This window comes from Onychomys torridus, chromosome 5, assembly GCF_903995425.1.
Source record: "Onychomys torridus chromosome 5, mOncTor1.1, whole genome shotgun sequence".
Lineage (NCBI taxonomy): Eukaryota > Metazoa > Chordata > Mammalia > Rodentia > Cricetidae > Onychomys > Onychomys torridus.
The window spans coordinates 55,069,603-55,085,941 of record NC_050447.1 but is presented as its reverse complement, the minus strand read 5'-3'; the positions used below and the strand labels follow the sequence as shown (position 1 = coordinate 55,085,941).

Here is a 16,339-nt window from a genome sequence, read left to right as displayed (position 1 = left end):
CTAATGATTGTGATATTTAGAATTTCTATGAAATTTACTATTTGAAGAAAAAAAAATCTTTCTTGAGTTGCTGCTTTTAATGTATTCTATGTGTAAACATTTCTTTTTAAATACAGCCAGAGCTGTATATGAGCATGTAAGTGCAATTAGAAAGTAACTTGAGATGTTGATCAGTATCTTAGAACTATATCCAAACAGTGAATCAGAGTAGGCAGTGTTCAGTATATGCCACATACAACAATGTCATGTTTACATAGCATATGTACCTATTTATAAATGTTTCACTATGTAATGTAAAATCTTTTGGTTTTTCCTATCTCTCACAGGGTAATAAGGGATTTGTTTTTAAGTTGTAATGGAGTAAACCAAATAATTGAATTAAATTACTTAGATGGCATTCGAAGTCATTCCCTCAAAGCATTTGAAACTCTGATTATCAGCTTAGGGGACCAACAGAAAGATGCTTCAGTTCCAGGCGTCAATGGGTTAGATGTTGAACAGGAGTTGCCATCCTTAAGTGTGAGTCCTTCTCTCCATAAGCAGCAAGCTTCTTCAGATTCTCCTCGGAGTCTCAGTAAGTTTTATGCCAGTCTTAGAGAAGCTTATCCAAAGAAACGGAAGACCTTTCACCAGGATGTTCACATCAACACCATAAACCTCTTTCTCTGTGTGGCTTTTTTATGTGTCAGTAAAGAAGCCGATTCTGATCGGGACTCTGCCAATGAGTCAGAAGATACTTCTGGCTATGACAGTACTGCCAGTGAGCCATTAAGTCACATGCTGCCGTGTCTGTCTCTTGAGAACGTCGTCTTACCTTCCCCTGAATGTTTGCACCAAGCAGCAGACATTTGGTCCATGTGTCGTTGGATCTACATGTTGAGTTCAGTCTTCCAGAAACAGTTTCACAGGCTTGGTGGTTTCCGAGTGTGCCATGAATTAATATTTATGATAATCCAAAAACTGTTCAGAAGTCATGAAGAGGAGCAAGGAAGAGGGCAGGGAGAAATGAGTGTAAGTGAAAACCAGGAGTTAATCAGAATGTCTCAACCTGAGATGACGTTGAAGGGAGATGTGTCGTCTTCAACAGCACCAGAACTGGGACATCTGAAAAAGAGTGGTGATGGCTTGGATGAGTTAGAGTTTCCCACAAGTGTAGAGCAGACTTTGACTACCAAAGCTGTTCCTGGGGGAGCAAAGGCATTTACAAGTCAAGAAAATGAGACCTCTGTCCAGAGTATACGACTTTTGGAGTCCCTCCTGGCCATCTGTCTTCATAGCTCCAGAACCAGTCAACAGAAGATGGAGTTGGAGCTGCCTCCTCAGGTGATGCTTTGCCCTTAGTCCAGCTCACGTAACATACATGTGTATTGTATGTATTATAGACATGTAGTAATACACACTATACATATATAACAATAGTGTCAATTTATTCTGCCACATATTAAAATTTTTATTTTCTTGTATTAAGTATACATAAATCTGAAACTCATCATAACAGTTTTATGTATAATGTATTTATATCAATTTGCCCTCCTTGCTCTCTTTCCCCCTCCCATTTCCACTCATCCCTTTCCTCTTCCCAGCTGGTTCCTTTACATGTATGTATGTGTGTTTGTGTGTGTGTGTGTGTGTGTGTGTGTGTGTGTGTGTGTGAGTGTGTGTGTGTGTAACCCATTGCATTTTATTAGGGTTTTTTTTTTTTTATAGGATTCTGGATGAGGAGTTCCTTGTCAATGTTTATACCACAGTAGAAAATGTCCTCCTCTTCCCCAGTAACCATTAATTCCTTGTAGATACTGAGAGGGTTGGGGCCTCAGGAGCTCTTCTCTTATTAAATCCACAGGGAGCGGAGGGGCCTCACAGCCCTCCTTCCTCCTGTTTGCCACATACTTTGTTTTTAGAAAGTCTTTTTGTGCTTAGTAGGATACTAAGTATGGAGGACACAATGGGGCACAAAAACAGTTCTTATTCTAAAGAAGCTTACTGTTTAGTTTTCTGCAAAAAGCCCCTTGGGATAGTTGTGTATTAAATCTTAAATGAGTAGTTATGGAAGTTGTGTGTTAGAGTTAAAAGCTCACAATCTTCGTGGTACTGTTGGGCACCCTGCTTCTATTCTCTGACCTTTGTTTATGGCTCTGATATGATCATCATCTGGTCTGTACCTATTTGTTTTACATGTTAGACTTGGAATTCCTTAAAAGAAAAGTTTTTTTTTACCCATTGTTATAGAGATCTAGGTAAGCAATAATAACTTTATTCAAAGGGCAGAACTGAAGGCACAAGAAAAAAATAATTGGGACTGCTTCTTAGACTCTTCAAGGATCTCTAAGAATAAGGAATTAGCAAACTCTTGAGATAATTAAAACTCTGAAGTTTCAAAGAATGATTTTGTAAAAATTTTAAGATTTATTTCTTTTTTATTTTATGAGTATTTTGCCCAAATGTATGTCTGAGTAGTATGTGGGCACAGTACCTAAGGAGGTGAGGAGAGAGGACATTGGATTCCCTGGAACTGGAGTTACAGGCTGTTGTGAGCCACCATATCGGTGCTAAGAATGGAACCTAGGACCTCTGTAAGGACTCTTAACCATTGAGCCATCTCCCCAGCCCCCAAAGAGTGAATTTTTTATGATTCAAATCATTTAAAGCACATTGAAGTTTAAATTTACTTATAAATAAAAATTTAACAGTTTTTAAATAGTAAGATATTTGGATAAGAGCTCAAATTTTATACAGTTTACCTTCATATCAATTAAAAATAAATGGACTTTCCCCTGCTTGTTGTAATCCACTTTGTCACTGTTTTTTTTTAAGGATGTTATTGATATTCTTAGTCTCTCATTTTATCTTAGAGCTTGTCTGTGGAAAATATATTATGTGAAGTGAGGGAACACCTTTCCCAGTCAAAGGTGACAGAAACAGAATTGGCAAAGCCTTTGTTTGATGCCCTGCTTCGAGTAGCCCTGGGGAACCATTCAGCAGATTTGGATCCTGGTGATACTCTGGATGAGAAGGTATGAACCCATGTGTCATGTTTTTAAGTACGCCCAGTAGAGACTAGAGCATACGGGGTGGGGCTGGGACACTGGTTTAGCTCACAGGGACATGGATTTTGATCAGGTGAGTTCCTTGGTTCATTCTCCATCATTTGGAATAGGTAGTATTTCATCATTGTGCCACCTTGAAGAAAAGCAGATGTCAGTACAATATGCTTCAGTTGATCTAATCTGGGAGTTTTTTCATAATTGTTCCCAATAAGGCAAAAATGTATTAAAGTTTGACAGTCTTACGTATAACTGATAATCTTTTTTCCCCTAAGAGATTTTTAGTTTAGAAAATTTCAAATCTGAACAGAAACAGCGCAGCACCCTTTCCTGTGCCAGCTACTTCCACAGTTGACTGCTCAGCATCAACATATTTTCTCCCTCCCTCCTTCCCATATCTTTTTTCTTTCTTGAAGTATTTTAAAGAAAATCCTGGTTTGCAGCAGCTGATAATCTATTAAATGATAATTCAGGAATAGTGATGTTAAGCCATCTTATCTGGTCCTGTATTAGTACAGCTAATATTTCCAGAACTTTCTACAGACTTTGATTTTAAAATATTCAACATAAAAATGACCATTACAGGGGCTGGAGAGATGGCTCAGAGGTTAAGAGCACCGACTACTTACTCTTCCAGAGGTCCTGAGTTCAATTCCCAGCAACTACATGGTGGCTCCCAACCATCTGTAATGAGATCTGGCACCCTCTTCTGTATACATAATAAATAAATAAATCTTTTTTTAAAATGACCATTACTCATATAGACTATAACATTAGGAGATTTTGAGCTCTGTTAACATTTTTTCCAAAGTAACTATTTTAAATTTTTTCCTGAAACTATATGATGTTCATTTTAACTCATTTCTCTTCCCGGTTATGCTTCTTTTGCTTTAGGCTAACTATTGTTAGCTTTCATCTTTATGGAACTTATTTCCTAACCTTTGGTCTAGTAATACACTTGGTATTTTATTATATTTGCCATAATATTCCATGTTACTGTTTTCCATAATTTTAAAGCTTATTGGCTTTAAAAATTGACTTTAAAGCTTATAGCTTCAATTTGTTGTTGAGTCAAATGGCAGACTATAACAAATTAAAACATCCACTTTATGTTACCTTTTATTGCTGTTGCAATGATAAAGTACTCTGAGTTTTTATAAACTCAAATAGATCCTAAGGTGAAGGTATCAGTAACATTTTTATAAGGAAGAAAAATGAGCTGGTCAGTGGTGGCATATGCCTTTATCTCAGCACTCAGGAGGCAGAGGCAGATCTCTGGGAGATCTAGGCCAGCCTGGTCTACATACAAAGTGAGTTCCAGGACAGGATCCAAAGCTACACAGAGAAGAAACCCTGTCTCAGAAAAAAAAAAAAAAAAAAAAAAAGTCTTGCCACAGGTATTAGATACTAGAACCCTTGATTTCTGAGATGCTTATATGTAGACAGTTGCATTCTGAAATCCTTATTTCATTTGGAAGATTGTTTTAGCTTTTCCAGTTATCTAGTTTATGAAGCATTTAATTAAAAAATAATTTTGGGAAATTGTTCCTATCAACAATGTGTGAAAATAATATATGTTTACTGTTAGGAATAAGTCTGTGCAATAGAATACTGCCTCATTGTGGCTTTCAGTAATCCTCCATTGTGTGACTGGACTGAAAGTTCCTAAGTAGGTTTATTTTCCAGGGAAACAAAAGTGACCACTGTTTTTTTCTGCTACAGCCCTTTGATCTGAGTTATCTGAGACAGTTTGGGAAATATTGCTGAGTCAATTTCATATTTTTCAGTGACTACTGATTATTCAGATTTTTTTTCTCTTAAATAAAATATTGAGATTGTTCTTCAAGTGACTTCTGAGCAATAAGTATTCTGTTACTGAAAAATGAGTCACAGTCACAACTCTCGCCATTGACTTACATTGGCCTTCTAGAGTCGTCAGCCCGAGGAAGAATTGTTGTCCCAGCCTGGAGAATTTTCAGAAGAAATTGAGGATTCTCAGTGTTGTAGTCTGAAACTTCTGGGCGAGGAAGAAGGTTATGAAGCGGATAGTGAAAGTAATCCTGAGGATGGTGACGCCCAAGATGATGGTAAAAATGTCTGTGATGCTTGTGATTGCATTGCCACCAGGTTGTAAATTAGCAAAATGCTTCATCATGCCCCTAGCCAGAGGCCTTATAGTTTCAAAAGGGCATCGTATTGTCATTGTATTTGGTCATCACAACAAATCTGCCATTTAAATGTGTAATTTCAACAGTGGGATAAATCAATAGAGCTAGCTTCAGTGAACGAGCACTTACTTAGCAAGCCCCGGATATGATTGATCTCTTGCACTGTAAGGAGAAACAAAACAAAAACCTTTCTTGTCTAAAACAAGTAGGTGCCCAAGAATAAGAATGAAGGTGAGCCGGGCGGTGGTGGCGCACGCCTACGTAATCCCAGCACTCGGGAGGCAGAGGCAGGTGGATCTCTGTGAGTTAGAGGCCAGCCTGGTCTCCAAAGCGAGTTCCAGGACAGCCTCCAAAGCTATAGAGAAATCCTGTCTCGAAAAACAAAAACAAACCAAAACAAACAAACAAACAAACAAGAATGAAGGTGAAAGTCCTTGCTTTCATATGCATTCCAGCAGAAAAGAGAAGCAATGTCCAGAAGTAGACAGCGCAAGAAAAAGCAGGTGATTGGCTAGCCAGGGAAGCCCTTTCTGAAGAAGTGAGATATATATATATATATATATCACTGTCAGTGACATCCAAGGGTGTCCTTGTCATTTCCTGTAGACTAACCTGTCCTTACAATGGAACTGAGTTTGCATGTGATCTTTTGTGCTGGCTGTGCAGCTTGGATAGAGTAGAAAAGATGGTCTGTTAGCTTGTTTTATGTCAGCATGACACAAGCTAGAGTCAGTTGAGAAGAGTGAACTTCAACTGAGTAAAGACCTCCGTGAGCTTGGCCTATGGACAAGCCTGGGGTCCATTTTCATAATTAGTTATGTGGGAGGGCTCAGCCCATTGTAGGTACCACTCTTGGGCAGACGGTCCTGGGAGGTAAGTGATGGGAAACAAGCCAGTAAGCAGCACTCCTCCATGGCTTCTGCTTCCATTCCTGCCTCCAGGTTACTGCCCTGAGTTCTGGCCCTGACTTCCTTCAGTGATAGAGCATGACCTGAGAGTTATAAGCTGAAATAAACCCTTTTCTTCCCAACTTGCTTTTTGTAGTGGTGTTTTATACAGCAACAGAAAGTCTAACTGAGACAGATTATTTGAACCAAAAGATTTTGTGAAGGCTCTTTCTTTTCACAAAGTGGCCTTGGGACTTTCCCAGCACTGTTGGTTTTCTTTAAATTTACAGTAGTTTATTCTTGCTAGAAATTAATTTTCTCTTTTTCATGGAGGAAATAAGAACAATCACTGATTTTAAAGTTGAAAGGTATAATGGACCTATAATCTGTACTTTTTGAAAAAATATTTGTTTAATGGTAGTTTTATCATAACCTAGGTATAACTTTACAGTGGTAGATTTCCTTTGTGTGCTTGTTAACTAAATCTCAATGTAAAGATGTCTATTCTAGTTAGAAATTTATAAATTTCTTTACTAAGTGAAATTTACTATGTGTGTGTTATATGTACATGTTCTTATGAGTATGTGCATACTGTGTATGAATGTGCATCTATGTGTGTGCCTGTGAAGGCTAGAGGGCCACATCAAGTATTTTCTTCAATCATTTTCCATTCATTCATTGATTCATTGATTCATTCTTTCATTCATTCATTTATTGAGACAAGGTCTTACTGTGTAGCTCTGGCTGTCCTGGAACTCACTATGTAGACCAGGCAGGCCTCAAACTCTGTTTTATTTATTTATATCATTATGATTATTGTGTGAGTATATATAATGTAGGGGGACAAGCACATGTGTGCCATGGTGTGTGTTTGGTCAAAGGACAACCCTGTGGAGTCAGTTCTCTCTTTTCACCTATCCATGGGTTCCAGGGTTCAAACTGAGGTTGTAGGTAATACTTGTATGGCAAGTGCCTTTACCTACTGAGTCATCTCACCTGCCTCCTTGATCTTATTTCCTTGAGATAGTCTCTGACTGAACCTAGAGCTTGCTGATTCTGATTAAGCTGGCTGGCCAGTGAGCTCCAGGCATTCACTTGCCCTAGGCCTGGTATTACCAATTCTTGGCACAAGTGCCTAGCTTTTTGTATGGGTGCTAAGAGTCTGAACTTGGGTCCTTATGATTATGTAGCAAGCACTCTTCCAAGCCCTTGTATAAACACTTTTAAAGAGTGCAGCAGACCCTGTTAAGGTCAGTCAGTAAGACAGTCATAAGATGACCATGTTTAGACTTCAACACACCAAGCCTGCTATTACCACAGAAATAGGGGCAGATAAAATAAACTACACTGTGATTTAGATATTTGGGGGTCAGAAAGCTTGGGGTAATTTTTTCCAGTTGCATCAAAAGAATTTGTTAAATCTATATCACATGTTTATGAAAATTTCTGTTGGCAATATTTGTAGTTTCATTGAAGATCAAAATTACTTTTAAAATTAAACTATTCATAAGACTTGATTGTTCAAAATATAAACCCTAATCTACATTCAGGTTGCAGGAAAAGGCTTTGTGAGCATTTTATTAAAAACAGCACAGTTTTCATTAAATGTTCTTAGTGATGAGTTAGTGTTGAAATATTCAGTATTTGGGGAATAAAAACATTCTTTTCTTTCCTTTTTCAGGAGAATTAAAACCTGAAGCAGAAGGTTTCAGTGCATTGATTGTTCCAAACAACCTACTTGAAAATCTCACTCATGGAGAGCTAATATACCCTGAGATCTGTATGCTGGAATTAAATTTGCTTTCTACTAGCAAAGCTAAACTTGATGTGCTTGCTCATGTGTTTGAGAGCTTTCTGAAAATTGCCAGGCAGAAGGAAAAGAACATTTCTCTGCTCATGCAACAGGTAAAAGATGTACTAAGTTGAATCAGTATTTATTACACTCGTGCCCCAATTATTCATTTCCTTATATAATAACCCCACTTGTCTGAAAATTATTTGAGATTATTACTTATCTTTTGTTATGCCTTCACTGTGTTTTGACTTTCAAGTGATTTTCTAAAATCAAGTAATTTTGTATTTCTCTAATAAGTAGCATAAAATCAATATTGTCAGTAGCTAAACAGTAATGTATCCTGAGAGCAGATCTTAAAACGTGCATTTAATCCTACCACAGTATTCTTTCCAGTCTTTTAAACACACACAGTCTCTCTCTCTCTCTCTCTCTCTCTCTCTCTCTCTCTCTCTCTCTCTCACACACACACACACACACACACACACACACACACACACATACAGAGGCATTTATGAAATAATTTATCATGATGTTGCAGTTGTATTGTGCTTTTATGAAGTTAAACATTTAATTTCTTATGTTTCATTTTTTAAATCTTCAGGGAGCTGTAAAAATCCTTCTAGGAGGGTTCTTGAATATTTTAACACAAACTAATTCTGATTTTCAAGGTGAGTTGAACCTGGTGTAAGGAAATAGCTTTTTAATTACTGTGATATTGTATGAAGAATTAATGATTATGGCTTCCACTAGCATATGGCTCTGTGGTTTCCAAATTTTTATATGTATCATCTTATTTGTTCCTCATACTCAATCAATGAAATATAAGTATTTTTACTGAATAGAGGGAAAATTTATATTCCAAGGCCTGAAGTAAGTTGTTTAGTAGCTTCCTGGAGATTGTGACCTGGTATAAATAGTGCACTGCATCATCTGTTGGTCTCTTCTCTACTTAGTACTTTCTCAGACATTTCAGGAATTCATCATGGAAATCAATGTGATTTCTGACCACAGTAAATCTAAATTATAGTTGGAGGATTAAGGCTAATATATGTAAAATGTTAATTTGGGTTTGTGTAATGCTTCTTTCCTTCAAGTTAAATTCACACGTTTTTGTCAGGAATACCCATTATTAGTGTTGAGTCCTCTAGAGGATATCATATCAAAGACTTTGTGATGTCTGTGTCTTATAATTAGGGATGTTAATTTTAATCAATTTCAGGTTAAGATGGTCTACCAGGTTTTTCTGTTGTAATTTGTAAGTATCTTATGGGTAGCAACTTGAAAGTATGTGAATTTCTCTTTTCCCACGTTTTAGCCCACAGTTTTTAGCATTAACTGGTAATTGTGCCTGAAAAGAGTAGTACTGTGATGTTTGCCAAATAGTGATTTTCTGTTTCTGGCATTCTTGGTTCATGTATGAATTGGGATTGTCCGATAAAGAAAAGCTTTCTCTTCTTCATTTGCTTACTTAATGCGTGAGTATGTTGTGCTCATGTTACACTCTTTCTTACCAGTTTTCTCATTATGAATATTTAACACTGGTAAGACATGTTAAAGTTTATAAACCTCCATTGGACCTTATTGTTATCTGACATTCATAGCATATTCAGTTTTTCCTAAGTTGTTACCTAATGTCCTTTTTGTTGTTGTTGCTGTTCAAAGAGCTCTTCCAAGATACATTACAATCAACTGTTGTATTTCCTTGTTCTTGTTGCTATGCCTTTTCTGTCAAGCCCAGGAAAGACTGATCCATGATCACAAAGATTTATTATTTCTAAAAATTATTTTCTCCTCTCCATATTCTTTGCTCTTTATTTTTTTGCGTATGAGTTGTAATCTTGGGCTTTGAAGTTGGATCCTACCATGTTTCTTATCTCATGTATTTCTCCTTTTGTGTTATATTCTGGGAGGTTTTTTTTTTTTTTTATTTTTTGGAGCTGAGGACCGAACCCAGGGCCTTGCGCTTGCTAGGCAAGCGCTCTACCACTGAGCTAAAACCCCAACCCCATTCTGGGAGTTTTTAAAAATTCTGTTCTAACATTTTATTGACATTTTAATTTTGGCAACTGCCCATTGTCTTAGTTCCTTCTGTTCCTGTGACACCATGACCAAAGCAACTTATAGAAGAAAGCATTTAATGGGGGCTTAGAATTTCAGAGAGTGAATCCCCGACCCTCATGACAGGGCACATGGCAGTAGGCAGGCATGGCCCTAGAGCAGTAGCAAAGAACTTACATCTGATCCATAGCAGGAGGCAGGGAGAGAGAAAGCTAACTGGGAAAGGTGTAGGCTGTTGAAATCTCAAAGCCCACCCCAGTGACACACCTCCTCCAACAAGGTCACACCTCCTAATCCTTCTCAAACAGTTCCACCAAACAGATGATCCTACCAGGCCAGTCTCACTCAAACCACACCTGCTTTATAGTTAAGAGGGCCTTTGGCTTGATTATTTTTTGTTTTTTAAAATTATTAGTGTGTGTGTGTGTGTGTGTGTGTGTGTGTGTGTGTCCGTGTGTGTCCGTGTCCCTGTTCTCTTAATCACACTGAAACCTATCAGGTTTTGTTTTTTAGTGTGATTTAGTGATTTTTTTAATTGATTCTTTGGCAATTTCTCATCGTGCACCCCAGTCCCACTTATTTCCCAGTCTTTCCGTGTCTACCCTCTACCCTTGTAGCTCCCCCCAAATAAAAAAAAAATTGGTCCTCCATCTTTCCCACTTCTCCACATATGTATTCATTTCGTAGTAGTGGCCTTGGGAGCTGCAGTGTATCACGCAGCATACACTTTGCCCAAACAGCTTTACTTGCAAAGGTTCATCTCCGTGAGTCATAGTCTGGTTCACAGCCTCTGACCTCTGGTTCACCATCAATACTGGAGCCGCATTGAGACTCCTCTTGGACATCCTGCTGTTGCTCCAAATCATGGAGACCCTGCAGCTATGGTTCCTCGGGACCAGTTCCTTTAGGTGCTCCAGCAGGACATAGATTCGGGTAGATCTTGGCATGGGCCAACTCAAAGCCCTGAATGTGGGCCTGGGTGGTAGCTGATTTGGTCAGTCTGGGCCTCTGGGACCCCCCGCCATCCCTTTAGGTGAGGGTCAGGGCCAGTTCTCCATTGCAGTGGCCAGCCTGGGGAAGGGAGGACAGTTCTCCTAGGGCTTTGGAAGGTTGGGGCAGGCTTTCTTGTGCCCATATCTTTGGGGCCAGTTTGCTGTGGGGCAGCTATACTACTAAGGTGGGCAAGGGGAAACCTGTCAAAAAACAAAAACAGAAAACAGAAGCATACATTGATTGTGTTACTTTTTATTCAAAACCTTTACTGGACTTACATTAATTACCTGAGGGTAAAATCCATGCCAGTTTATGGTCTCCTGGCAAGCTGTCCTCTCAGAAATGCTTCCTCTTACACCATTCTGTCTGTTCATTGCCTTTATGAAACAGGTTAATCCGGGTTTCTAGTCTTAAACCTCCAGCCCTTTAGGATGCATCTCAGGTTTTTTTACATCAGTATTGTTTTTGTCATGTCTAAAGTGGAAAGAATAATTCATACTTTCTGTTTTGGAGTGAGGAGCAGCTGAGGCATACATGTAAAAATGTACTTGGAACACTGTAAAATGATCTATAAAAATAGTTGTTATTTTAAAGAATTTTTATGAAATAGTATACCATTGCTTTTGTTTATGCTAAACTCTTTAGTAGAATAAAGAACATGGTTAAAATAAATATAATTTTGCTATTTTTTATTTTTGTCATTTAATTTCTAAGTAATATGTGGTAGTTATAATATAAACAATCTGTTGTTTTATTAGTGTTGGTTCATTTGCCTTTAGTTATTTTGCTATTTCTTTAGCAGTTTTTATGATTACTAACTAGATTGTTTATAATCATTTCACATGAAAGAATAGTTTTTTATTTCTTTCAATGAAAATTGCTTATATCTTCCTTGGATTAAATGTGTACTGGCTTTAATTTTTTCCTCTTTTTAAAATTTAGCATGCCAGAGAGTATTGGTGGATCTTTTGGTATCTTTGATGAGTTCAAGAACATGTTCAGAAGAGCTAACCCTTCTTTTGAGAATATTTCTGGAAAAGTCTCCTTGTACAGTAAATATTCTAGAATTTATACGTTTTCACTAATTCTTTAATAGAATGTGTATTTTACTAATTTGTAAATCACTAAGCTTTTGATATTGTAATTACTATTTAGCCAGTTCCATGTTTTATGTTTGACGGATTCAGTTATATTGTCTGTATATATCTTAACCATTTCGATTTGATTTGGACTAACCAGTCACCTTTAGCCCTATGTCAACTCCAACCTTTGTGCTTGAGAAATGCTGTACTTTTATTTTCTAAAGAGAATTTAAGTATGAGCAACATTAATCATCCTGAACTTGTCCTTTTCCTAAAGAACCGCTATCTGTTCTTTAGTTGAGTATTCTCTTTCCCATTGCTGTATAGTTTAGAAGCTCTTAGCTAGGAAACTCATTTTTGTAATGCAGTCTGGGCTGAGACTGCAGATGAGTCTGTGGAGGCTGCCCGATGTGAAGCAGGATGAACACAGCCCTGGGCACTTCGCTGCCCATCTCTTGACCACTCAGTCCCAAGGGCCCATGGGAGCTCTGTCCGACACCAGTGGGGGTGGGTCATCGAGGACTGGCTGTGTATTGATCGGTTACTTCTAGAGCTTGTCTTCAGCACACTTTCCCTCGTCATGGTCGACATTAAAGATTATTTTATGCATGAGTAAGGCACTGCACTAGGCTAATCCTTCATACTTTTTAACTTGGCTCTCTTTGGTCATTGTCCTTCTTTAAATTAAGTGTGCATTTCAACATTCCATCTCTTACCTTTTTTGTATTCCATTTAAACAAAAAACCTTAAAATTTACTTCACTTCCCCAGAAACAAATGAAAGAAATTTTCCTTGGCTTGGGAAAAAAATGTGAAATAACTTGGACAGTAATTGGGCATTCAGTTTTATGTAGTTAATCATTTAGGAATCTGGAGTTTGTAAAGTTGTATCCCCTCACTTAAAAATACTTGAGCTATGGGACTAGAAAGATGTTTCAGAGACTAGAGTGCTTGCTGCTCAGTCATGAAGGCCAGAGTTCAGGTCCTGGCAGCCACCTCAGGCAGCTTACAAATACCTGTAACTCCAGCTTCAAGGGATCTGATTCCATTTTCTGGCTTCTTCATGCACCTGCTCAGGCAGGCAGGCATGTATGCATGCACACATGCACACACACACACATGAATAAAAATAAATCTTAAAAATAATTTTGGGAGAAATACCATGAGGAAGTAATAACCTTGTTTTATAGAATAATTCCTGATATAATTATTGTATTTCACTTATGATACTTAAAAACTACTCATAAATATTAGATTTATGCTGTAAATACCAAAATTTAAACCAAATTTATCAAAAGATTACATAATATTTAAATCTCTATATCTTAAGTAAAAACTAAAGTTTTGAAGATATGGTAGATATACTATTTAAATTAAAAGACTACTATATACAGGTATGTTTGTATTTTTACTTATAACCTGAATTTTGAGATTGTTATATATCTGGTTGCAAGATTGTAAATTTTTACTTGTTTTTCTTTTTCTCTAGGAAATTCTTCTCCTTGGCATTCAGAAAATTGTTGAGAGTGATTTTACTATGAGCCCTTCACAGTATCTAACTTTTCCTTTGTTGCATACCCCAAGTTTAAGCAATGGTGTCTCACCACAAAAGTCTCCCGGGATTCTTAACAGTAAAGCCTTAGGCTTATTGAGAAGAGCGCGAATTTCCCGAGGCAAGAAAGAGGCTGACAGAGAGAGTTTTCCCTCTCGGCTGCTTTCCTCTTGGCACATAGCCCCAGTCCACCTGCCGTTGCTGGGGCAGAACTGCTGGCCACACCTGTCGGAAGGATTTAGTGTCTCTCTGTGGTTTAATGTAGAGTATATCCATGAATCCGAAAGTGCTGCAGAAAGAGGAAAGAAGGTAAAGAAAAGAAGCAAGCCATCAGTTCTGCAGGACGGCAGTTTGGAAGGAGCAGGTATGATGGCAGGGGTCTGATCTGTACACTAAAACTCTTCAGATAACCCTTTGCCTGAGCTGTGAGGACATTCGGCGGTGTTTTAATGTGTTCTTCAGATGCGTTTCACCTTAAAGGCCATTCTTAACTACAGATTACCAAAGCCTGAGTTTTTGACAGCCTTGAAATCTCCATTTTCTTCTAAAGCTTAGATGTGGAAGGGAAGCCCCTGTATCTACAACTGCTGCTGAAGTTAGCAGTCTGATTACTGGGATAGTGTGGCCCCTGATTCTAGGAAAGGAATAAATAAATCCCTACAGCCACTTTTCTTTCAGGTTCTGTCCTTCTGTTTCTTACCTCAGTGGCTCCTAGTCCTATCCCGAGCAGTTGTATGCAGCAGTCCTTCTCCAAAGCAGGACAGAGTTTACCTGTAACTGAAAAATTACTGTTAGGCTGCATTGAGACTGCATCTTGTTTTTGTTTTCTTCTTTCTTAGGCATGCAACAGTTTTTGGGACATACAGCATCTAGAGGGAGTAGTCTTAGAAACTGGTTGTGCATTTTTTTAACCTGTTGAAAATGGTTGCTGATAGTTATATAGCATAATATATATAACTGCTATATGTTCCTTTTCTTTGAAAGCCTGAGCCTTTGGACATGCACTGTGTATTTTAGTACATCTTAGCTTAATTTAACATAAAGTCACATCATAGTAACAAACAGCTCATCATGCATACTCAAGTAGTTCAAGAGTTAAGTGGTAAGATGGCATTGGGAAGGATAACCAGTATAAACTGGAGACTAACTATGATGCAAGGTTTCAGATTGACTTAGCATTCTTATTCAAAGGTCACCCACTACTCTAAATAGTGACCATTCAAGCACTGCAGCTTTTCTAAGAAGAATAAGAATAATTAAAAATAATCTTATTTTTCTAATAGGGTTATTGTATTGGAGATCATAGATGGTGTGTGTTCCTAGACCAGGGTCAGTTGTGTTATAGTGGCCCAAACCAACAAAAGCAGAAGCTTGGTACAGAGTGTAGCTGATTACAGTCCTTCAGCAGCCCTACCCATAACTGCCCTTAGTTGTCATGTATTTTAAATCATTTAATAATTTTTAAAATGCTGTTTTTTACCCACTGTGTTCTTTTGAAGTTAACATTTAACTTTCGGAATATTGCTTGAAACAGGTTCAGACATTTAGAATAAATAACCTGTTACAAAGAAACCAACATGCATTGTATTCTTTTAAATTCACTTTTCCACACAGTTTTTATGAACTATTTTGTTGATGATTCTAACATCTTTCTCACAGAAGGTGACAGACCAGAAGGTACAGAATCTATCAATCCTGCTGACAGACTCATAGAAGATGGCTGTATTCATTTGATTTCACTGGGATCCAAAGCATTGATGATCCAAGTGTGGGCTGACCCCCACAGTGGCACTTTTATCTTTCGGTACTGATTATCCCCAACTCTTGATAAATAGGTCATGTATTTAAATAATTTATGTAAGAAATCATTGGATAATATTTATAAGAACAATCTTATTGATATTTAGAGAAAAACTTAAAAGGATGATTATCAGACAGCACATAGATTCTATTTAGCAGTAGACAGATAGCAAAACATGGCAAATCAGGTGCTTATGACATCCAGTGGAAATGACTGAAGTAGTCCAATTGGCAATAGTAGCATCATCAAATCAGGTTCCTAAACATCCAGCAGAAGTGACTGGAGAAGTCTTACTGTAAACAATCATGTTGGCATTCCTGTTTGACAGGTTTACAAGTAGATAAGGATTCTCTAGCTTCCTGTACCACTACAACCATTTTTATGCCATACAATAATGATAGTAATCTCCATTGGAAAGTGTTTCTCCATCTAGCTGTTCTCAAGGGCACAATGTTTTCTCTAGAACAGTTCACTCTCCTTCTGCCCTTAAAGGTGCGATGTTTTTATTTCTTGTGCTGTTTTCTTGTTCTCCTTTTCCCCTAACACAGGGCTGGAGGGTCCAGCCTGTCTCTGAACAAAAAGACACTGAGAAAAACATCCTTGGGTTTGAAATAGGGGTGTGGTGTCTGTCTATCTTGCTTCCAGAGCCAGCTTCTCAGTCAGCTCAAACAGCACACGGCAATTTACCATTTTAATTTATCTTTCTAAAAGTAAAAATTAAAGCCAGTATGTTGTTTAGATTTTGTTTTATAGATGTTATAAATGTTACCAGATATTTTCTACATACATTTCTCCTTATTCTTTTAGTAATCCTGCAAAGTGAGTTAGCATCCAATATATTCTGGTATTTAGACATTTATTACAGTATTATTAATTTCTTTGTGAACCAATTATTACATTATAATTTCTAAAATAGACTATGAGTATGTAAGTAGAAATTGATTTTAAAAACTGACTTCT

At 37.6% G+C, this 16,339-nt stretch overlaps 1 protein-coding gene across 1 annotated transcript in view; it reads left to right on the top strand.

The window, feature by feature from the left end:
- Lyst (lysosomal trafficking regulator) overlaps positions 1 to 16,339 on the top strand; it is a 156,711-nt gene that overhangs the window by 42,559 nt on the left and 97,813 nt on the right. The window contains exons 6-13 of the mRNA XM_036187144.1: positions 327 to 1,323; positions 2,853 to 3,014; positions 4,975 to 5,131; positions 7,781 to 8,004; positions 8,496 to 8,562; positions 11,888 to 11,997; positions 13,516 to 13,942; positions 15,238 to 15,382. Coding sequence (XP_036043037.1) covers positions 327 to 1,323; positions 2,853 to 3,014; positions 4,975 to 5,131; positions 7,781 to 8,004; positions 8,496 to 8,562; positions 11,888 to 11,997; positions 13,516 to 13,942; positions 15,238 to 15,382 — 2,289 coding nt within the window. The remainder of the gene's footprint in view (positions 1 to 326; positions 1,324 to 2,852; positions 3,015 to 4,974; positions 5,132 to 7,780; positions 8,005 to 8,495; positions 8,563 to 11,887; positions 11,998 to 13,515; positions 13,943 to 15,237; positions 15,383 to 16,339) is intronic.